Source organism: Brassica oleracea, chromosome C8 (genome assembly GCF_000695525.1).
Source record: "Brassica oleracea var. oleracea cultivar TO1000 chromosome C8, BOL, whole genome shotgun sequence".
Lineage (NCBI taxonomy): Eukaryota > Viridiplantae > Streptophyta > Magnoliopsida > Brassicales > Brassicaceae > Brassica > Brassica oleracea.
In genome coordinates this window covers 9901886-9925911 of record NC_027755.1, presented here as the reverse complement: position 1 = coordinate 9925911, position 24026 = coordinate 9901886, and the positions used below count along the sequence as shown (strand labels likewise).

Here is a 24026-nt window from a genome sequence, read left to right as displayed (position 1 = left end):
ATGTATTAATGACAATGACTATATAGCTAAAATTTTATATGTACTAATTGATTTTATATTCTAAAATTTGTAATAATTGATTTTATATTCTTATACGGCAGTGTTTCAAAAAACAATTCTTATATGGCAATTTAATTTACATGTAACCACTAATTTAATCTATTCATACGATAAAAATTTGTTATAAACCGAAATAACTAAAATTATTAACTAAAAAAATCCATAATATAAAACTAAAAATTTTAACAAAATTTTTTTAATGTAATATTAATATTTTTTAAAGTATTTCATCATGCGCCTTGGACACAGGCCACCTAGTATAGTTATATAAAGTATTAAGACAAGTATATTAGAAAAGTGTTATTTTTGGGAAACAACTCATTAGAAAATATATCTGGAATAGTAACGGACATTCTGATCTATATAATGTAATCACATGGATTCCAAATAAATAGCCTATATTCTGATCCGGATCGAATCAAGAAGCGACATAAAATAGGGACCTACATTCAAATTTAATATCATATCGAGAAGACTTTTTCTTCCATATCTGTATTTGCTTCAAAAGAGGAAGGAGGCTTTGCTTAGTGCGGAATAATAAATAACCTCTCAACTTGGTGAACATTGGGTTAAATGTTACGTTTATTATGAATGCTTAAGAGTTAAGAGATCCAATCCAGTCTTGGTACATAAAAGAAAAAAGCCAATGAGAAAGGTCCACGTATGTGGATAGAGATAGTTGATAAATGTGAGGGACAATCGAGTGCATCATCATCGAGATCATCTCTCCTTCAACTTTACTTTGGTGGTATCAATCAATCACTTCCCCCTCGACTTTTTTCTCAATCACGTCTCTTCCTCATTATCTTCGGATCGTAGAGAGAAAACGTGTTTCTCAGATTGATTCTTTGATTGTAAATTTTGATTTTGCGACAGGTAGAACGAGTGATGATTCAGGGTATGGAGATTCGTCATTTGCTGCTGGTAGTCGCTGTGTTGTTGAGCTTAGTTTTACAAGGACAAGGTGGGATCACAAGTAGCTACGTCCGCTCCGAATGGCCCGCCGTTGATATTCCACTCGACCACAAAGTTTTCAAAGTCCCTAAAGGCTACAACGCTCCTCAACAAGTGAGTCATCTGAATCCAACATTTTCTTTCAGGATTTGGAATCGAGAAACTAATTAACAAACAAACATGTGATAATTAAATTAAATTAAATTAAAATTAGGTACATATAACTCAAGGTGATTATGATGGAAAGGCTGTTATCATCTCTTGGGTGACTCCTGATGAGCCTGGCTCCAGCACGGTCCATTACGGCGCCGTCCAGGGCGAATACGACTTTGTGGCTAAAGGCACTTACTCTAACTACACTTTCTACAAATACAAGTCTGGCTACACCCATCACTGCCTAGTCTCTGGCCTTGAGGTAACAACAGTACCCACATGTTTCTGTTTCATTGGTGGCAAATTGTGGACATGGAACTGCATATTTTTATTTGATCTTAGTTTATATATCATTCACATGCAAATTATTGGGGGGTTAATATTGCAGTATAATACAAAGTACTATTACAAGATTGAAAGTGGTGAATCTTCTAGGGAGTTTTGGTTCGTTACACCACCACATGTACATCCAGATGCATCTTACAAGTTTGGTATCATAGGTATGTCACTCTCTCAACTGGTTCTTCTGCTACTGCTGCTCTTTCTTATAAGATTTCATTGTTAGGCGACCTGGGACAAACATTCAACTCCTTGTCCACACTGGAACACTACATGCGGAGTGGAGCTCAAGCTGTCTTATTCCTTGGAGATCTCTCTTACGCTGACAGATATCAATATAACGATGTTGGTGTCAGATGGGATACTTGGGGCCGTTTCGTGGAGCCCAGTACCGCTTATCAGCCCTGGCTCTGGTCTGCAGGCAACCACGAAGTCGATTACATGCCATACATGGTAACATATATCTTGAGACTCATCTTACTTTGTTGTAACTTGTCACTCTATTCAGGTTTTGGCTTGTGTCTTTTTTTTTTACAGGGGGAAGTGACACCTTTCAAGAATTACCTTGAGCGTTACACTACGCCATACTTGGCTTCAAAAAGTAGCAATCCTCTCTGGTATTCTGTTAGGCGTGCCTCCGCTCATATCATTGTCCTCTCCAGTTATTCTCCTTTTGGTAATAAACATCATCCTCTGCTTCTAACACTTGTCTTATACATAAATGGTTGTTTTATACCACTGAGTAGATGTGATTGTTGTGCAGTGAAGTATACCCCTCAATGGAGATGGCTTGATGAAGAGTTCAAAAGAGTTGACAGGGAGAAAACTCCTTGGCTAATTGTTCTGATGCATTCCCCGATTTACAACAGTAATGAAGCACACTTCAAGGAGGGTGAAAGCATGCGAGCAGCTTTTGAGGAATGGTTTGTCGAATACAGAGTTGATGTAGTCTTTGCTGGACATGTTCATGCCTACGAGAGATCGGTAACATAAACTTCATTTAACTTAAAACTCTCCATAGATTTTTTTTTGTGTATGCTTCATTGTAAAATCTTTGTTTGTTTTAAATCATCAGTACCGAGTATCAAATGTACGGTATAATGTGTCAAGTGGAGACCGCTTCCCAGTTCCAGATACGTCAGCTCCTGTTTATATAACAGTTGGAGACGGAGGAAATCAAGAAGGTCTTGCGGGAAGGTGAGTGACATTAACAAATCTAACAATGAACCTTGGAATTTGATAAGGACAAAGCTATTCTTATTCCAGTTCATCAAAACTACAGTAAACCTAGAGCTAAGACTAAGATTTGAGCCGCTGAAAGCTGATCCTCTTTTGGTATCAGGTTTATGGAACCACAGCCAGATTATTCTGCATTTAGAGAAGCTAGCTACGGACACTCCACTCTGGACATAAAAAACCGAACACATGCGATATACCACTGGAACCGCAATGATGATGGGAAGAAAGTAGCAACAGATGAGTTTGTGCTATACAACCAGTACTGGTGAGTTTGCTAGTTCGCTTATTTACTAACGCTTAAAGTAGTAACTGCAGAGCTAAGTGAAAACAAAATTGCGCATGAATGCAGGGGAAAGAACATTAGACGGAGAAAGCTGAAGAAGCATTATATCAAGAGTGTCGTGGTTGACTGGATTGCCAGTTGATTTGCTTACTAAGTATAGGCGAAGATATTCGTCCAACTCTTTGCTCTTTTTCTTTACTACCTAAACCAGATCTTGATTACTTATATGCTTCTAATATTTGTTTGTGCTTATTCATCCATGAACTTAATAACACATAAACTGGCTAAAACGTATACACTTGCCTGTAACATTGTTAGTTAAACTGTCGACAGTTGTAGAGCCAGTGATGTGCTCAGAGGTTTACGCTTGAATGTATTCAAGCAAGTGCACATCAAAATGCATTAGTATGGTTAGGTACCTTTGCTATTTTCCTGTGTTTTTTCCTTAACATGCAAACATAAAAGCACTGACGTAAATAGCTTCTAAAAGGCTCAAAAAGGTTTATAATTTATCTATGGATAACCTATCTGTTGTATAACGCTCTTTGATGCTTTCTAGCAATGAAGAATATTAGTTAAGAGAGTTACTTCTCCAACAACCTCATTAATGTTCATTCCAAAGAAGAACACAATTAATTTTACATGGGGAGAAGTCGCTGTGGCTTTGGTGACTAGAAGAAGCTTTTCTTGTAGCTTCGTTCTAACTCTCTAGTGGGACCGTCTGTACAGTCCCAACCAGTTTGAAACTGTTAAACCAGAAATAAATTTTTGAAAAAGAAGTGTTTGGAAATTATTTCATTGCATTTATTTGGTCTATAAAGTTTGTTCTGAAAGATAGGTACACTTCTTTTTCTAATCAAATAATTGAATGGAGCTGTCATAAAAGTCCAACATGCAGCAGCTCCCCTAAGCACATGCAGGTACAACAACGTTGGGCATATGCACAAACGCAATAGAATATGGAGCTATTGTTATTGGATCTGTTGAGTTTACATGTATCGGTTCCAGTGGAGGTATGTCACCTATCGAGTTAACCTGCAGTGCATGACCGTTGAGTAGCATAGTCTGGCTGTGTAAATTTCCGTCATTTGCTGTCAAATGGTACTCTTCTCTTTGGGTTTCACCATCAGAGACCCAAGGCATCTGGGAAGTCCTTGCTATTTTCTGAGACGTCTTCCTGTGTCTTAGTTTGTAAGTGTTATTTAGCTCTACGTTCGCCACAACTGTTGTAGTGTTGTCAAGGTTCATCAGTAAAACTGTGATCCCTTTCTGCATGATTAAAACTTTTATTGTTACATCAGAAGAAATAATGCGTTTTTTTCTGAGTTACAAGTATGGAAACTACTTACCGATTGTCTTGCACAATGGGTGTATGAACGTATCTTTTTGGTTCCGGAAAAGCTTGTGAACAATGCCTTTCTTCCCATAAGTCGTCGCCAGATCAGAGCACTGCAATTTGACAAGTAGCATCACTTGGTTAAAATTTTAAAATTTGTTCACAGGTTTCATCTTATATTAGTTACCTGTAATAGTCAGGGTTAGGAGTGAAATTAGTAGTATTTAGCAGGCCATAGTTTCCTCCGATCAGAGACTGTCTACAATAAGTTTTTGTATCATAAACTGATGCCATACCAAGCTGGTCCAGGTACCTACCATCGTGCAATATATTATCATTTTTGAGTAAAAGTCAAGCTAATATGTCTATATTCTTCTTCTGGTATGATGTCCTTTTCTTACCAGAAACTATAAACGAAAGCATTAGAGACAAGATTACGACCGCTATTGTAAGCGCCACCAGCCTCACCAACCCATGCCACAGCCCTTGTTGAGGAGTTGTTGATTATGTTCTTTAGGCTGCGAAACGTTATTGCCTCTTGGTCCAGGTACGAAGGGTTTAGAATCTTTTCTATCAGATGCTGGTCCACCCCTAATGCATCAAAAATGTAGTTTTTTTTTCTCTTCCATTTAGGTGATAATAAGGGGGCACTGAAGAAGCTGCTTGATGAGGCGAAACCTTTACCTGGACCGAGATTGTAGATGTGACGAGTAGTTGCATTGAGAGAATTTTCAGCTTTGTTCAAGTATTCTGTGAACCAAGCAGCGTCAAAGAAACCACCAGGACCTATCACCAGTGGCATGGGACTCCCATCCTTATAAACCCGGTTCACAATGTTTCGCAGAGCTATGGTGTCCGTAGCATACTGACTTGCTGCAACTCTTGTACCAACACCACTTCCACACAGCTCATTTCCTATTGAGGAAAATTAAAAAAAAAGATTAGAGAATGTAAAGATATTTGCATATTGTTATGTCAGGTGACTTACCGAGCTCCCAACCATCGACCGTGTGGTTGTTCTGTACTATATATCGGATGAATGATTCAGCATTGGTGTAATCCCAGGCTCCGACGGCTTCGCCATTAGATTGTATGCTCCGACCAGAGAGTGCATTCAGCCCGAAGATGACTTTAGCTCTGATTCAAACCACACAAGAATGTAGGAGAGGATGGAAACATAGTTGAAAGAAAGAAGATAATTCAAAAGGTTACCCGGTTTTGCTAAAGAAGTCATTAAGCTGGTTCCATCGGCGCATGGGCAGACATCCTTGTGTGTAGCCAAAGAGAAGGGAAGTGTTTTGGGTGAAAGGAAGACAAGGCTGTTTCTGATCTGGTGTCTCATATATCACCAAGTCTTGTAATGTTCCTCCTATTCTTATTTTCAATGGAGCAAATTCTGTATATTTTTTTTGAAATTGAAAAATGTCAAATTTTGAACATTAAGATTTAGAATTATCAGGAATATGATATGGTTACATACCTCTGATTGCATTCTGAAAAATAGTGTTATTCAGGTCCTGCAAGAAAGATCAACATATATCCAAGTTAAAGTACGCTTCATTTTACTAAAATGGCATTGGATTTGGATCTTGGTACATAATGATATTTGACTTCACGTTCCATAAATGGTAAAAAGAGTAATAAATGGAGTTTTATATTATCTACAATGTTCTTTTCTATTTTATTAATTCCATTTCTAAAAGAAACAAACAAACAAAAAAAAATTGTCTCAAACAACAGAAAAGAGACCACATCAAGATCTTAGCTAATAGTCGGCAGATATATGATTTCCAGAGATAAAGCCAGAAGGGTTAATCACCCAACATCCCAAAATTAAAACATGAAAAAACTGCAAATCCACCTCTTAAAGCTATACTAGCTCAAAAAAGCTATACTAACTCAACATACAACAGAGTGAACCTCTACTAAAATAAAATAAAAATAAACTTCTACTGTTTTATCTCCTGGTAAAAGATTTTCAATAGAAAAGTAAAGATTTTCAACAAAAAGCCTGCTACACCGACTTATAATACACGTGAAGTGTTTTTCTTTTTCTTTTGCTTTTTAAAAATACACAAGTTGCATTGTTTTCGACGGAAACAAAAACGGCAAAAATGTAAAAGAGAGGAAGAAGAAAACCAGGTTAAGAATCGAAGCATGGTCCCAAGCACAAGTTCCGTAGTCACATTTCTGAGGTGGCCACCAATCCAAAGTGGCGCAGATGAAGTCTTCGTCTACTGTTCCCACGGCCGCTCTTCCGTACACAAACACCGTTCCTTTCTCTTCTACGGCCGAGCTTACGACGGTCTTGTCCGGAAACTGGAACACCCAAAGGAATAAAACTATCATCGATAATTGACGACAACCCATTTTTCTCTTCCTTATTTTTTCATATAATAAAATGGGATCTGGTTTGGTGGTGGTTTTTATATATATGCAAATGGAAGACAGAGACCTTACTGAAAAAGTAAAATTGTTTTAATTTTCTTAATTTAAGTTATTTATGTATTTGCTTTTGTTGTTTGAGTTGTTTACTTGAAGTTGTTAAAAAAAGAGTTGTTTACTTGACCTTTCATAAAGTAAATACATAAAAAGATGATCTAATTAATAAAGCATATTGAGCCAAAACATTAATAAATAATAATAAAGTATACAATCTACCTGCACAACTTTGATATATTATTGCTTTCAAGTTACATGAATATTTTGCTTACATGCAAAGGGTTTCCACCAAATCAAACTCTTAATAAAGCCAAAATAGAAAGGAGATAGCCTAACCACCTTAGATTACGAATCATCCGAAAGGGATGTTTAATCTAATAACTACTCGTGGCCTGGTGGTGCGAGCATGGGTCAGTCTCCAATACTCGAGTAGTTGCACCGAACTTATATTATAAGCACTTCAACATAGAGGGCATGTCAATTGGCATTACAACGCAACTCGTAATTAAGAAGAGAGATAGATTCTCTTATTATCAAAGGTTCTGAAGCCAATAGGGATGAGCAAAGCCACATACGACTCAAAAAAATCAAGCAAAGTGAAGCTTGAGCAATGATACATTTAACCCAAAACAAGCGATGGGCATGGTTTACCTATATAACCTATGGCCCAAATTAAAAACCCAAAAAGATGTTGAAGAAAACTTTAAAGTTATGAAGTGGAGCTGTGAAGATGAATTATCATCATAAATATTAAGACAAAGGGGATACTATCATACTAATACATATTATCTAGACAAATAGACTTGCAAAATAATCTAGAAACTAGGTTAAGATCTGCGTCTTGCCTTGCGCGGAATGAATATTATATATAAATTATTTTTATGTATTATATGTCATTTACATATTATTAAATAATAAATATATATTGAATAATTAAAATTTTAGTAACTATTACGTATATAATTAAATTGGTGTCAATACATAAATAAATTTTATTAGTCTAGACAAACACCTTTTTCTATTTTATATAGTATAAAATTAAGTTTAAATGATATTAACATAGACATATAATACATTTTTAATATTGATATTTGTTATAAAAAAATTTATACTCATATTATTTTTGATCATTTGTATTTCTTTATAACAAAATTTTTAATTCACTGATAACAATAAACAATTTGTGGGATGTTTAATAGTTTTAGTAATTTATAATTTTAAACATCATTCAATGCAAAGTTAAAAATCTAAATATTAAGTTGTCAATATTTGTTCAAAATGTTTTTCAAAAAAATTCAAACCAAATTTCGAAATTAAAATACTTATGTATTTTATATGGTATATAATTTATTTAAAAAAATATTAATATACATATATACATAATATTTATTAAATGAGACTTCCTATTTATGTAATTTCCTAATCAATTGTATCTTGTTATACCAGAAATTTTAAACTATGGATCACAAAGTTTTTAATGTGAAATTTTTAACAACTTTAGTCATTTATAGTCGTTTTTTAAAATTCAAAATATAACTTATATGAAAAAATCTAAATTTTTATTATATAGCTAATGTGGTTGTTTAATTTATTTTAATAAGTTAAAATTTTTAAAAAATGATAGAGAATAGACTAATTTTTATCAAATTTTTATTACTCAAAATCATTAATTGTCATATATACTTCAGCCACATTAGGTAATTACGTGATTTCTATTTAAGGAAACAATGAAGAACATTCATAATTAATTTATGGTTAGTTTAATAAAAAGCTTATTATATATTTATAAGGACCAACATGTTTTTATAAGGATTCTAAGAATGATTGTGGTGATGACACGTGGGTACAAAAATATGTTATAATGCTTCTCTTTTAATATATAAAGGATGCTAAAAATGTGTATATATAATGTTTAGAGATTATTTTATAATAATTTTAACCTTTCACTAGTATAAATATAGGTGTTTGATGGCATTTGTATTCATCCATCCAAGAAGCAAAACATATAAGAGTGTACCCAAATAACTACTCCCGTAATAATCCGTTTCTTAAAATAAAAGATTTTACTTAAACTTTTAGTTGCCTACTTCCCTCTTAATCACTAGAAAAAGTATTATTGGATAGTTTTTCAACAATTGTGAGATAGTTTTTCAACAATTGTGAATTTCAAATTTATTTGTGAATTCAATCAATTCACACAAACATTAAGAATATATTTTATATGTTCATCCTTAATATTTTACTCGGAACCAAGCATCACCGAATTAAAATCTTTGCTTAGAAAGTTCATATGTCACAGAGGATGTGTCATCTTATATGACAGTTGATAACTAGACATATGGCTGTGACAAAGAACCTGACACTATGTCATATGCAAGGTGATAATTATTGTCTAAGGTTTCGAGAACAAGATGAATCTGCTAATCATGCCATTTTTTAGTGTCCCTCAACATTATAGGCATGGACCTTATCAGCTACTCCTTCTAACCCATATATTTCCCGAGTTTCAAATATCTTCACAAATACGGATTACCTTTTATGGAGGAAAAAAAATATTGAAGATCTGACATTAGATGGAGATTCACATCCGTAGATAATTTGATATTTCTGGAAAGTTTGGAATGATCAATTATTTCGAGCGATTGACATGGATCCGTCAGAAATAATCAGACATGCGAAAGGGGAATTTCATGCTTGGTATACAGCGAACGAAATATGTTCTCAGACCCAACAACCAGAATGTGTGACAAGCCATATGCTTGCAAAACATATGTTTAGTGGATGGTGCTTGAACTTATACAACACAATTTAGTGGTTATGAATGGGTCTAAAAAAAACATGACATGACAAACCTAATTAATGGGCATAAATAATCAGATAAGAAGAGAGTCTTCATTGCACTTTGAGCTCGAACCACTTTCTTGGACAATGGAAAACATGTTTTGGTATTTTACATGTCAAAATTTTGAAACAAACTACAAGAATTTGATTGCCATGATTCTGGAGCCTAAAACATGGCCAAACATTTTAATAGAGCTAAAGGAGATAGAGGCTCGGCAACAAAGATTCCACACCTTTAAGATTTTCTTACATTTCTAAAAGACAAAACGTTATTGCTGATTTTTAGCTAGAACTGCAAGAGTTTTTATAGGATTTTATATTTTGTTGGTTGTTCTATTCCGATCTTGCTATCCAAACTATCTTAAGCTGAATAATAAAATGATTTTTGATGACAAATAAACTTTATAGTTAATTTTTTTTTATATAATTTGGAGTATGCTCATCGAATGTGGGGGACGGGAAATCATCTTTGCATAGATGTTTTCTTATTTTCTGCAAACATATGTTAATAAATACGAATTTGAAAGTTAAAAGCATTCTTTTTATTCTCAAATCTCTTAAGATATATTTTAATTATTTCATATATTTTCCTCAAATCCCATATTTCTTAAATTTCTCTTGAATTCAAGATATATTAAAAAAAATTAAATCATCAAAGCAAAGTAAAATACTATTTCCATTAGCCAAATAGAGATAGTTTGATAATTCAAAAGTTAAAGAATATGATCTCTAACTGAAATCACAAAATACCTTAATTTGTTTAACATATAAAAACATATTTTTTTTTACCTTTTCATTATTTGATTTCTTTTTTGACACTAAACAATTATTCTATTATTCAAATTTGAGGTGATCCAATAGCCATACAGGAATAAAACAATCAATCAAATACCTATCTCTATGAAATGTTCTTGTTATTTTTCTAATTAATGAATATGCCAAACTGCTCTCTGATCAGGTATAAAATTATGAAGTCTTGGAGTCTTCTTTTAAATCTGATAATTGAAAAACTGGTCATACTTCTTGGTCTTCAATCATCTATATGAGCTCCATGCTATTATTCATTCTAAAAGGCTGACATATTGAAAATTCAAACATACTTTCCCTTATCCTATGGTACTGCTTCTAGCTCTACTTGTAAGGATGCCACTCATTGTCTTTGGTTCTTAATACTATAATTAAGTTGGACTGAACCTATCAAGTCTTTCCAAGTCCATATTTTATATTGATTTTTTTTTTTTTTGACAGCAAGACATTCACAGACTCATATTGACTCTGTAAACCAAATCGGCAACTCCGCATCCATATGAACGACGAAAGATGGTTGTTTCCTATCACTACGTGCCAAGCTATCCGCCATTTGGTTCTCCGTTCGGGGAACATGGATGATGTCTGAGTTGAAGAAGCTTCTTCGTAAAAGCTTGATATCTTCCAGATAGGTTTCAAATGCTGGCCATTCTTCTGGTTCTGAAACCATCTTCACCAATTGAGAACAATCCGTTGCAAACGTAACCTGAAACTGTCTTAGATTCTTCATACATTCCATTGCCCAAATCAATGCCTCCACCTCCGAATGAAGAGGAGACAGACACGCCCTTACGTCTTATGTAGGTTGTGAAGCTTGTTGTGTTTCTGCTTACAGCTTGTGTAGGTTGTGAAGCTAGGCACTCGCTCTCCGCCTCCTCAAAATTTCTAAAAGATCTTTGTTGATTCTTCTAATAACTTTTCTTTGAGGGCTTTCCTAACTTAACAGACTATCTATGAGTAAAGATCTCTATACATGTCTATATTTTCAAAATTATTTTTTAGACAAAATAAATAATTCATATTGGTATACACATTTATATCGAATTTTAGGTTCATCTTAGCATATGGATTTTTAACATATGCACACAATAAATGTGTTATAAACTCAAATACAAATTCTATAATAATAAAAAGCTAATAAAATAAAATCTATGAAAAATCTAGTCTTATGAAATGATTGCGAAATCATCCACCAATTCCATAACATTAAAGGATACATTTCAAAAAGTTTAATCCCAAATATTCCCTTGCTCACAACTAACAAATGTAATATTCGAATTCAAACAAAAAATAAACCTCATTTTAATTGGAAACTTTAATACCCGTAAAATAGTAAATTTTCAACTTCTTCTCCGAAGTTTTAGTTTAACATTTGATTTGTTCTTCTTTTAACATTTGCTTCTTTTCTTTTGGCTGTGTTTCAATGTCTCTCCTTTCTCATTCTATTCTCTTTGAATAGATCATAAGCCAAACTAAAAAAAAAAAAACAATGAGCGAATCAATGAACCATCATCGCATGTCTTTTACAAAGAAACTCAAATCAACTTTTTCAATCGCCGGGTGTTTCCGAACGACCAACCATCCCCAAAGTCTCCCTGAACAACCACCATCTCCGACAACTCCAAATGAGACATCTACACAAAGCCCCATCAAGACCAAATCTCCTAGACTCACTCGAACCTTGTCCAAATCACACGAAAAATGCAAAAATCTGATCCACCGGATCGGGGAAGGCGGACACGGTAAGCACATTAGACGCCACACGACTGATTTTCATTATGATCCGTCGAGCTATGCGCTTAACTTTGACAGGGGAGAAGAGGATCAAAATGTTAATCGTTTTCCACGTTACAATTTCTCCTCTAGGCTGCCTCGTTCACCGCCTTCCTCCACCACGGCGACAGAATCGTCGTTCACTATTCATAACCTTTTGCGGTGATCATTGTTTGACTCAGATTTTTTATTTCGTTGTGTCGTTTTTGTTCTTCCAAAATTGTGGATTCTTTTATGTTTCAAGAAAGAAAAACTTTCAAGAAAGAAAAACTTACGAGAACTGAGCAATGATATTGTAGGCCTAAGAAAAACAAATTTGTACATAACGTATTTTATTTTTATCAGTTTCTGCGGGTTTCAAAAACTTTTGATTGATATCTTATCTCTCTCTTATGTAACTTGAGTAAAAACGTCTTTGTAGTAATAACTCATAATCTAATGGTATGGAGAACTTCACGCGGCTTATCAGTACGTGTACGTTCGTAGTCTGTTTTGAACAGAAGACCTGCTCCGGTTAGCAACATGTTCTAATCAGCTCCGCAACTCAAACTTTGTAATAAGGGAACATGTGTTCCTTTACTTTCCGTTGCCCACATAGCAACGATTTTTTTTGTTCCCAAGCTCTACTGTTCTTTGGCTTCTTTGAAAACGCAGAAACTGTACAGAAAGACCCTGAACACGATTACTCAAACCGCAAACAGTCATTTCCCGCTGGTGGTTTTTTTTTTTTTTTTTTGATTAACCAGGTGTTGCCCTTGCGGCCCCCCACCTAGGCCCGGCGCCAGCCTTTGCCTGTGCCTTTTTACGGGCCCTGGGCACGCCTCCCCCTCCCCGCGAGTCGAACAGCCGACCTCCCCTCCCGGAGGTAGTACCACTGGACTACGAGGTCCTGGGTCCCGCTGGTGGTTTTCGTCCCACTTTTTTGACAATTACATTTTTTTTTTGTAACTTACTTTATTTATCATTTAGCAAAAAAAAAAAACAAACTTACTTTATTTATGGATAATCTCAAGTATTTTCTATATTTATAAGTAGTTTTAAAAATGCGTATATGGCTGGATATTCACTATATTTTTTTTCTTCACTAAAGTTGTTTTTTTCTTCACTAAAGTTGTTACATATGACAATTACATTCTTTTTTTTTTTGTAAAAAGACAATTACATTCTTTGAAGATAGATTATTTCAAATTTACAACCATGCGTCTTCCACTAGAAGGTTAATTCCAGAGAACAAGTCAGAACCCCCATAAGCTCTTAATCTTAAGCTACCAGCTGATGAAAAACTTGAGTAGGATTAAATAATAATGGTTGAGAGTACAAGCATGATTGTGGAGGATTACTATATGTGAGCAATGCAATGAATGCTTAGTTATGCTCAAGTGAGGTTAGTGAAAGTAGAAAACAAACATAAAATCTGAATATCTCATATTCAACAAGGAAACTAGAATAGAATCAGTGCCATGCGTGGCTAAATTTCATTTTAAACATTTATTTTGTTCTATAGATTGTTTGAGTTCGTCTTTTCTATCTTCTAGAAGAACCGTAAGTTGTCATTGGGATCTGAAAACCGAATATAAGTCTTCGTATATGAAATGTCAGCCAAAAGTCGATACCAACTCTAACTCTAAATTATTCATCTTGAACTACTAATCCTAATCTTAATTTTCCATCCAGTTTTAAATGGTTTGAGATCTTTTATAAATATTTTTTTATAATAAAATTTAAATGATTTAGATGAACTCGTGTTTGATAGTTCAAAATTATAATATAATATATGAAGTCCAAAATATGAGTCTAATTTAATATATTGGATATATTTTAATATTTTTTTTTAATTTCAAATACAAATGAATATTTTTTAAAAAAATTCTAACAAAATAGTTTAAAAATTTATTTCCCAAAAGCAATTAATTTGAATTTCAATTATCAGTAAAATATAATGAAATATTTTATGTGATTTTAATTTTAATTTTTAAATCAAAATTGAATTAATTTTAATTTTAATTATATTTTAATGATAATCATAATTTTAATTAATTAATTACGAAAATAAATTACAATAATGTTTTAAGATTTTGTTAGAATTTTTTAAGGAAAGCTGTTTATTTGTATTTCAGATAAAAGATTAAAATATTAAAGGGTATTGTAATTAAATTATGTGTAATTTGATAAAAAAAATTTAAGGAATGGTCAAAATAAAAAATCACACCTAAAAAGTCATAAGACTCTAATTTAATAGATTAGATATAAAATAAAAAGATTTAAGTTTGTCTTCAAGAAATAAAAATACCGAGTGGTTTATCCTTTATATACTAAAGCACAAATCATATTACCAATCATATAATGACATTTGGCAAAGCTCAAAAAAACAATTAAATTTTCCTTTTTTTCAATCTCATATTTTTATGCAATCCAAATCTTAAACTAACCAAATTTTTTTTCTCTCTAAATTTTAATCACACGTTACTTTTTTAATCATCAAACTGTTTTCTTTTTCTCCGATATAATTTTCAAATGTACTGATTTTCTTCTCTACGTTTTATCTATTACCAAAAAGTTTTCAATTTGTTACTGAAGTATCAGAACCATGAGCCATATCACGATATCAAAAGGAAGAAGTAAGTGCTTCATTGTTATTATTATAAGGATGGAAAATCTGAGTAACCAATTCCAAGTTTTCTTGCAACTACAAGTCTTTTAAAGAATAATTTAAAATTTTATAGATTAAAATTTCCCATCTGTTTTTGTCGACTATATTTTTAAAAATTATGTTACATATATGCTATATATAGAGAAAATGTATGTGAAAGAAGATGAATCATTGAAAAAACTTGAGGAAACATAAATGTTTTAAAAGATAAATTGTTAACAACGAGGAAAGCATGAAGAAACAAATCATAGCTTCATTTGATCTTAACTGCAAAAATTAAATCCCTTTTTTTCTGTAACTATAACCATATCATGTTCTACATATCAACAGTTTCATCTCCTATATATCATTTATTTATTTATTAGTTTTCTATAATTGTACCTTCCTCTTCTGCTTTATCATTCCATCATTTTGTCGTTTCTTTTTAGTTTTGTATATGGCAAAGATATTTATTCTACATTCTTCTCTTTCTTTTTTCTGAAAGAATTATACATCATTCCTTCTGCATAAGTCAAGTTGAAGATTTTATCAGATTATACTTCTATTTTGTTACTTTATTTTTATAGCATAATGGAAAATTAGGGTTTTGTTCAGAGACGCATCTACATTTATAACTATGATATTTAAAGTTGTTTAAATAGATGAGTCTCAGATTTGCATACATTTTTTTTTATATCAGAAGGATCTACAATTCAAGCTTTTGTGAATTTTTTTTTTTTTTTGAAAAACCTTTTGCAAAGCAAAACATGATAAAAACAACTTAAAAGACAATTAGAAAAATGAGATTATGGTTGATTCTTATTTTCTAAGTATATATGTATATATTATTTAAGGTTTGTTAGATTTACTAATCGTATTAAACTTTCTGCAGATATATAATTTAAATATGAAAACATGTGTGCAGATAATTATTCATTTAAGAGATTTAATGACAATTTACATACATTTATAGATTAAACACGTTCTATGAAATCTATACTTTTATACAATGTATTTAAGTTTATGTTCTAATGTGCTATCTAGGTTTTGAAAACATGTGATAAATTAATAAATTATTTTTTCATATCCTTCTTTCAAGGTAGTAGATCTTTACCCTGTGAAACAACTGTCTGGCCCTTATTAGATGATTATCAAAATTGAAAAGGCTTTTGTGAAGATGAGCTTATTCATCATATAAACACCCCAAAAACTAATTATTATCTTGTCGTTTCAGGTCTAAAGGTACGAATGTGCATTTGAGTATCACTTCTCAACAAAACCAAGTATGCACTCATCAAAAAATCATACGACATATGAATATGTGACTTAATCATCTCAAATTTAGCATGATACTCCAATATTCCTTATGTCTCTTTTAACTCTTTTAACTCTGCAATCAGATTATCAAGAATTTCATCGGATCTGCTCTAATCAACCGTTTATATATGTTCTCCAACTATACATCTCTTTGTTCATCATCATGTATCACATATTGATGCCAAGTAACTCCATCTAAATGTAAGGATGTGATTCCTACCTCAAATTCTTCTCAAGTATTATCAATCACAAAAATGTTAGCTTTGTTTACCATTTCTCACTATCAAATCTCAGAAAGTCAATTTTTGTTAATTGTGTTAACTTGTATAGTGATTAGGCATTATTCCTTGAAAATACTTATGAAGAATATGTTCACTTTGGATATTCGGCATCGCTGATATTGCCGACAATTATTCTGATCCTTAGTGTTACATGAATTCCTCACACTATGTGACATCATCTTGATCGCTTCAACCATATCATCAATTCTCGAGCAATTTAATAGTTATGTGATGCTATTGTACTCTCCAGTGACAGAGCTTGATCCATAATTTGATTGAATCAATGCACCATTGCTTTCTCTGCTTTGCATCACTGTTTTCTCAAAAGAGCTTGTGCTTGTGTTTCTACCATGGAATTCACCAAGATCGTTGCCTCTAATACAGTGACAGAGGTAAACACAGTCTCCATATATGAAGATCAAATTTCCGTTCGTAAAACAACAGCCCGTAGCTCAAACATAAAAGGTTACAAATTAAGAAGAGCCTTTAAACGAAATGAAACGAAGTACGGATTGTATTAGATTTCAAGAGAAGAATTACGATGAATATTTCTGATTGAATCTATATACAAAAATGAATCTACTATTTATCTTCTTTGAACGAGTTGTAGTCATTCAATTATGTTATTGCCACATTTCGACCAAATGTTGGTTGCTCCCAACTGCCTCAACCGGCAGACGGCTAATACCAACAAAACCACTCAACTTACTTCTTTTTATTTACTCTATCAAATTACCATACTTAAGAAGACTCACAAGAGTTGAAAAAATGATATTGTATGCCTAATTGATAAAATGTACATGTGTATTTTATTTGAATCAGTTACAGTAACGTTTTGAAATTTTTTTGATTGATCTCTTATCTCTCCCTTATGTAACTTCAGTTAACCTTCTTTGTAGTAATAACTCATAATCTTATGGAGAACTCAACATGGCTTATACCTTCGTCTATTTTGCACCGAATATTTGATCATGAGTTAGCAGGTCTGTTCAAGTAAGCTCCACAACTCTATCTTTGTAATAAGGTAACATATGTTCTTTTGCCCACGTCAAGACAAAGATTGGTTGAAGTTCTATTATAGTTCTGAAGAATGTTCTTTGGCTGCTTTAATACACATAATCTGTAATCAAAGACCCTGAACACATCACTCAAACTGGAAACGGTTAAACTTTTTTTGTAGTCTATTTTGCACCTAATACATGATCATCAGTTAGCAGCTATGTTCAAGTTAGCTCCACAACTCTATCTTTGTCATAAGTGACCATGTGTTCTCTTTCCCACATAACGTTTAAGTTTGGTTAAGTGACCATGTGTTCTCTTTCCCACATAACGTTTAAGTTTGGTTACAGCTCTAAGAAATGTTCTCTGGCTCCTTTGAAAACGTAGAATATGTAAGCAAAGACCCTGAACACATCACTCAATCCGCAAACGGTCATTTCCATTTGTGGTTTTCAATTGGAACTATTTCTTTGGCAATTACATTTTTTGCAAATGTTTACAAATTTACAACCATGCACTTGAACTAAAATTAGATTTTCATCTTCATTTGAAAACACGAGATTATGTAAATTATAACTACATTCATAATTTATATACTTTAAGTTTTTTATAATTTTATTTAAATTTGCGCATTTTTCTATTAATTTGTTTTTAACAAGTTTAAGCTTTAAATTTTAAGAAAATTATAATTACTACTCTATGTGGATTTTATTAATTTAAATATATGAAATTATATGAAAATAATTTATGAGAAATGTTAATTTTTAGTTTTATTACATGTGTATAAATTTAGATTTCAATTTTTGAAATAAACCAAAATCGTTAATTTGAGATGTTAATATATTAAATGTTTTAGATTTGATGAAGAGTAATTTTTAATATAAAATGCAAAAATATTTGTAATTATTATATTAGCTAACCCATATTATTACACAATATCATAATTTAAAAATATTTTGCTTTTATAAAGTAGTCATTAGAAGTTTAATATGTATTGCGTTAATTTATAATATTTCTGTTTTACGGAATAACATATGTTCAAAAAAAATTTATTTATGTATTTAATATTTTATAGTCTAATTAAAATTTTATATAAATAGAAACTATATAATAATCAAAAATATTTTAAAAAATGAATAATAATTTGTTTCTTAGTGTGTCGGGCATTTATTTGAAAGAGAAATGTACCTCTTTTAATGTCTTACATTCGTCAATATTTGTTTCTATTAATATAAATGAGTAAATGTATTTGCTAAAATCGTCTTGTATTTGATTAATGTATTGTATGATTGATGAAATGACCCGTAAAAATCTATAATTGTAAAAATATCAACCTTAATCCGTTTCACTATAGTATAAAATAATATAAATAAAAGTTAAATCTTTAATGTTTCATTTTTATTAAGTGAATATATATTTATCTAATTTTCAATATCTAATTTCTTTAAAAAATATTTTGTAAATTATAGTTAATTATCATAGATTTAATATTTACTTTTTAACTAAATTTATAAGTGAAAGTATATTGTAAAATCTAGGGTTTTTGTTATTTTGTGTCTATATGTAATTTAATTTAAAAAAGTGTAATTTAATTTACTTTTATAATTTACAAATTAATTAAGAAGTTAAATTAGTTTATTCTATTTATTACTTAATTTTATATTTTATAACGAAATAGAGTTATATATAATATAATAAATTTTATATTGCATACATAAGTCAAAATTAAAATAATATTAATGTATAATAATTAGTTGGAGTTTTATCCAAATCAAATTTATACTATTATTAAATATCATGTTATTCCCAATAAACATCAACCAAATCTACCCTTAGTTTATTCTATTTATTATTTAATGTAATATCTAAGTGATGGAATAAAACGACATCAAAAGAGACTTATCAATAGTTCTCTTTTTTTTTTTTGTAACAGACTGTCAATAGTTCAATTACAAGAAGACAGCAACAAAACCATGAATTTTAGCAAAGAAAAACAAAAACAAACAAAACCATGAAGAATCAAAAGGGAAAAAGCATAACAATTCTGGAAAAAAATATGATTTTGATTCTTCACGGGTTTTCCCGATAAATTTGTCATGATAATATAATAATATAATAGCAGTCACCAAGTAAGAACCACCACCACATCAAAGGTTAAGACTAAATTCAGATTTATATGACAAGGTGTTTCAGGTATATTTCTTAGTGTTTCAACTATAAGATGTTGTATATCGTAATCTTTAGCAACCAGCAGAAGAACTATAATAATATAATAGCAGACACCAAGTAAGAACCACCACCACATCAAAGGTTAAGACTAAATTCAGATTTATATGACAAGGTGTTTCAGGTATATTTCTTAGTGTTTCAACTATAAGATGTTGTATATCGTAATCTTTAGCAACCAGCAGAAGAACTGTTGAGTAGAATTGAATTATAATTGTTGAGAGTAGAAGAAGCAGATGATTACTATAAACACAAAATAAGAAAAGATTTGACACACATCATATATACTTAAGGCAGAGATGGAGAGAGAGAAGGCTTAGTGACCTTAAGCTCTCCACAGTCACTAATGAAAACCGTCTTGAGAGGTCTGTTCCACAATGATCTTGCGTTCTGAGCTCTTTCATCTCCCAGAAACTCTGCAAAATCGTTGAACTGTCGAATCTTCTCTGACGGCTTAAACGTTGGCACTGCAGCTATACTAGTCACCACATCTAACCCTGTACAGAGATTTTGATTTCTTTAATTTAGACTGAAAATTGAGAAAATGTCGAGAGAAAATTAATTTAATTACCTTCAAGGACAGTTCCGAAGACAATGTTGCCACCGTCGAGCTGCGGACAAGGACCAGGTCCTGTAGTGATCAAGAACTCGACATTTCTGTACTCCGGATCGAGTCTGGTTTCATCGTCGTCGTCGTTTTCAGACAAGCAAAGAGAGACGAGTCCAGGACGAGCGTGAGGGAGGAGGAACGACTTGGAATTGACGACGTCGGTGTTTCGAGGCAAATTAAGAGGACCAGCCTCCGCCGTGTCTCGACGTAATCCTTGTCTTCCGGCGAGGAAAAACTGACCGGGGAAGATTTTGTGGATGGGAGTGTTTTTGTAAGATGTAGAGGAGGAAGTGCACATGAGCTTGAAAGTGGAGACAGTGAGTGGAACATGACGGCCGTACAGACCGAGAACGACGCGGCCAAGAGGAGTGGAGTCGGAGCAAGGTGTGGTGGAGGAGAGTGTGGCTGAGGGATCGGAGCGGAAGTAAGATGGACAGAGGGAGAAATCGAGGAAGATTCGATCGGTGATTGTTACGTCTGGGGAAGGAATCTGAGGGGACGGGGATACGGTGGCGATTGTGGTGGAGAGGAGGAGGTTGCGACGGCTGATGGAAGCGGAGAGAATCGGAGGGATGAGAATGGATGATGATGCCATTGGTGGAATGATTGCAACGTCTCTCTCTCCTCTGATATTTAGCTTTCTTCTACGACGCCGTTTAAACAAGCCATGATTACTGGACCGGGCCGACACGTTTCGTTCGCTCTTTCTTTTTTCTCTCTCTTCTAAACCGCATTTCTTATGGGATTCGCCTGGTTTGTATTTTCACTATTTGGATCATATTCCAATCAGAATTTTATATATTTATCAAATATAAAAATACTTGTAGACATCGATTTTTTCTTTTCAATATGAAAATAATAATAATATTAAAATAAAATATAAAATTATATTACGGAATATAATGCAATGTTATAAATTATTTAATATATATATTAAAATTATTAATGATATAAAAATTATATTCTGATTTTAGATATTGGAAAAGACCTAGATCAAATTTTTATTGATCCAAATTCTACCATTAAAATTTTAATCTAAAAATTTATATATCTGAAATTTGTAAATGATTTAAAAGTGCATTAAGATTCACATTTAGCCCGAGTATTTTTATTTGTAGCAAACATATGATAAAATTAAGTTGAATTCTTAATTAATGGAACTGCTATAATCTAAAAAGAATTTTTTTATAATATGAAATCAACATTATAATGAGCCAGTTTCAAGGCTCTTCAGCGCGCCACGTCAGCATTTTGTGAACCCCATTTAAAAAAAAAGTGAAAAAATGTCAAGCTCATGGCTCGAACCCGGGTTATTGACATATAAACACTAACATTTATACCACTAAACTAAAGGATAATTTGTGCATTGATGGCCGAAACTAATATATATTTATGAAGGTCGGTTTAATAATGTCCCACAAATAAATAAAATGATTTACAAATCACGTTTTCTATTATTTGTTGATTGATTTGTGGGCTTATTTTTTAAACTCGCTAGCCCATCTATTACATCAGCTTATACATTTGATTAAAGCCTAAGCATATCTTAATAAACCATAAAACTGGCCCTAAAAAGCCTGCAAGTCCTTAGCTCTTCGTCTTCGACTGAGACCTATGGTTTTTCCAATCATGCGCCTCCCCTCCAATACACAGATGCTACTGTCTAAACTTCTCCAATCAAATCCATGGAACTCTTAGTCTCCCTCTATCTCTTCATCTCCCCCTCTTTACGCACACCATCAAAAACACTAGAATCTCATAACTGATACGAACGGCTTCGCTATATATAGGTCATGCTAGATCCAGGAGTCCAACCTCTCATATCTACGAGCACTGTATGACTGACGATGATGCGGCCCCTTTAGGGGTCTTATGAACTCAGATGATATAACCCAGTTTGTCATGGTGGTCACCACGGTCAGTCCAAAAAATATTTAGGGATAGTCATCTATTTTTTTCTCAAGAAACATGTTGATGCTAAACAATTTCTGCTGAATATAGTACTTTCATGCATATATTTAACAAAATAACATCATCTAATATAACACACACGTACAACTGTGTTTCAGACTGCCAGCAGCAACAAAATTCCAGACGTGGATTACCAATCTATACTACCAGCAGCAACTGTTAGCTACACGGTTCATGTGCCCAGGAGAGCCGAAGAAGTTGATGAAGCAATGCCAAGCTTTGAAAACGAAGAAAAGAGGCACGTGAGTGATTGTTTCAAGTCCATCAAACCGTCATCTCCACTTAGCTTATGTGTCAATGAAATAACCATTTTCGTATGTTTTTTCCTACTTTCAACTTTGGTTGTCTTTAATTATCTGCAAACTATCTCCCACCAGGAGAAGAGTTACTTGGTTTTTAAATAAAGGGGAACGTTGATGGGTCTTTGCATTTCGTGAAAATAAACATGTCTTTTGCTTCATGCATGAGAACATGTTCAGATAGTTACATGACATCGACGTTAAACAATGCAACAAAGAAACCAACTAAAATCCAATAGCCACCAAAACAAAACAAAAACCCCAGAAAAAGTGACACAAGCACACTATCATATGTTCTTCGGTGGGAACTGGGATGCAGACAACTAAATACTAAAAATATATATGTATCAACTGGTCTTCGTTCACAAAGCGTCCTACACGTAATCACAACAAACAGCTGCCTCCCTACTAATTCCACCACCTTTGACCCTCTGCTTTGCCAAATAACTACACGCACCAACACAAGTGTAAGAACAACATAACTAACAACGCTAACACTAAGTAAAACTGAACAACAACAGCATACACAAGCGCGGGGCTCGGCCTCTAATGGAGTTTAATCTAAATCATATTTTGTTATATATCAACGAACCTACAAAACAAGTAATATGGGCTCGTTGTTATATTTTGAAAAGAAAACAACACTATACAAAACCCTAGTGTGAAGCCAGCCATCTTCCCTTTTTGTAAACCTCACGACTCTATGTTGCTGAGAGACGGCTGTGAGATTGGAATGACCCGCTTGGTGGCCCAGGTCTCCACCACTCCCCGTCTAAAACCTATTCATAAGCTGCCTTTCCAGAATCAAAAGCTCTTGGAAATCAAAGTTCTAAGAGTATCTCCAAAAGACATTTTATAACTTTAAATATGAAGTTTTTTGCTCTCCAAAAAGAAATTTCAAAACTTCAAATTTAAAGTTTCGAGGAGTGAAACTATATATTTGAAGTTTCACTACTCAAAACTTCAAATTTGAAGTTTCATATTTTTATTTGCATTTTGGTTCCTACAATCACACATCACCTTTATGATTCATAAATATTTTCTCGTTTATTGTTTTAATCCTTAAAAAAATTATATCTCATAAATATTTTAAATTTTGTTTATAGATTTTAAATATTACACATAAAATTAAATAAAACTTTAAAATAAGATTTAAAATATTTTAAGCTAGATTTAGACAACAATAATATACAAAACAAAACTTAACAAAAAGATCTTAAAAAATTACATGAAGACATAACTATTACACAAATTTAAATATTACAACAACACTAATAGTCAGGTAAGTTTGATCCGGAACCTTCAAAATTTTCAAATATGTCCAATTTTTTTTTGTGTAACTGAAGATGGTTATTGTTGTTGTTGTTTTTGATGTCTTTTTCGTATAATTCTTTCTTGTTCCTATCGAATATATAATATAATCAAAAAGAAATTAGTTTTTTAGCAATATTTTATGTTTCTCTTTTA

The 24026-nt window shown here is 32.6% G+C and overlaps 4 protein-coding genes across 5 annotated transcripts; 2 read left to right on the top strand and 2 right to left on the bottom strand.

The window, feature by feature from the left end:
* Window positions 1–578: 578 nt before the first annotated feature.
* Window positions 579–3452, top strand: LOC106311799 (bifunctional purple acid phosphatase 26). Of its 2 annotated transcripts, XM_013749094.1 has the most exons (10): window positions 583–808; window positions 937–1128; window positions 1229–1429; window positions 1556–1667; window positions 1733–1959; window positions 2044–2182; window positions 2270–2490; window positions 2582–2703; window positions 2849–3010; window positions 3095–3452. In XM_013749094.1, exons 2-10 carry the CDS (start codon window positions 949–951, stop codon window positions 3168–3170), a joined length of 1440 nt encoding a protein of 479 aa, XP_013604548.1. In that variant the 5' UTR covers window positions 583–808; window positions 937–948; the 3' UTR covers window positions 3171–3452. The 2 variants fall into 2 exon arrangements, with proteins under 2 accessions (XP_013604547.1, XP_013604548.1); XM_013749093.1 differs by having other exon boundaries at window positions 579–1128; window positions 1229–1667.
* LOC106311798 (heparanase-like protein 3) lies at window positions 3262–6847 on the bottom strand. Its single transcript, XM_013749092.1, has 9 exons — window positions 6504–6847; window positions 5845–5881; window positions 5577–5760; window positions 5353–5501; window positions 5049–5279; window positions 4766–4955; window positions 4552–4677; window positions 4378–4477; window positions 3262–4297 (listed from the first exon to the last, which is right to left on the bottom strand). Exons 1-9 carry the CDS (start codon window positions 6732–6734, stop codon window positions 3935–3937), a joined length of 1611 nt encoding a protein of 536 aa, XP_013604546.1. The 5' UTR covers window positions 6735–6847; the 3' UTR covers window positions 3262–3934.
* Window positions 6848–11874: 5027 nt separating this feature from the next.
* On the top strand, window positions 11875–12523 carry LOC106311211. Its single transcript, XM_013748427.1, has one exon. The coding sequence runs from the start codon at window positions 11944–11946 to the stop codon at window positions 12391–12393; it is 450 nt and encodes a 149-aa protein (XP_013603881.1). The 5' UTR covers window positions 11875–11943; the 3' UTR covers window positions 12394–12523.
* Window positions 12524–19839: 7316 nt separating this feature from the next.
* On the bottom strand, window positions 19840–20936 carry LOC106307544 (peptidyl-prolyl cis-trans isomerase CYP28, chloroplastic). The gene is made up of 2 exons (XM_013744530.1): window positions 20251–20936; window positions 19840–20176 (listed from the first exon to the last, which is right to left on the bottom strand). Exons 1-2 carry the CDS (start codon window positions 20882–20884, stop codon window positions 19968–19970), a joined length of 843 nt encoding a protein of 280 aa, XP_013599984.1. The 5' UTR covers window positions 20885–20936; the 3' UTR covers window positions 19840–19967.
* Window positions 20937–24026: the final 3090 nt, after the last annotated feature.

Coding starts and splice junctions, on each gene's coding strand:
- LOC106311798 (XM_013749092.1), bottom strand. CDS start 6,734: ATGGGTTGTCGTCAATTATCGATGATAGTTTTATTCCTTTGGGTGTTC. Junction 5,502..5,576: donor GACTTCTTTAGCAAAACCGG/GTAACCTTTTGA, acceptor GGTTTGAATCAG/AGCTAAAGTCATCTTCGGGC. Junction 4,298..4,377: donor CCCATTGTGCAAGACAATCG/GTAAGTAGTTTC, acceptor TTAATCATGCAG/AAAGGGATCACAGTTTTACT.
- LOC106311799 (XM_013749093.1), top strand. CDS start 949: ATGATTCAGGGTATGGAGATTCGTCATTTGCTGCTGGTAGTCGCTGTG. Junction 2,491..2,581: donor TTCATGCCTACGAGAGATCG/GTAACATAAACT, acceptor TTAAATCATCAG/TACCGAGTATCAAATGTACG. Junction 3,011..3,094: donor GTGCTATACAACCAGTACTG/GTGAGTTTGCTA, acceptor GCATGAATGCAG/GGGAAAGAACATTAGACGGA.
- LOC106307544 (XM_013744530.1), bottom strand. CDS start 20,884: ATGGCATCATCATCCATTCTCATCCCTCCGATTCTCTCCGCTTCCATC. Junction 20,177..20,250: donor CTTCGGAACTGTCCTTGAAG/GTAATTAAATTA, acceptor ATCTCTGTACAG/GGTTAGATGTGGTGACTAGT.
- LOC106311211 (XM_013748427.1), top strand. CDS start 11,944: ATGAGCGAATCAATGAACCATCATCGCATGTCTTTTACAAAGAAACTC.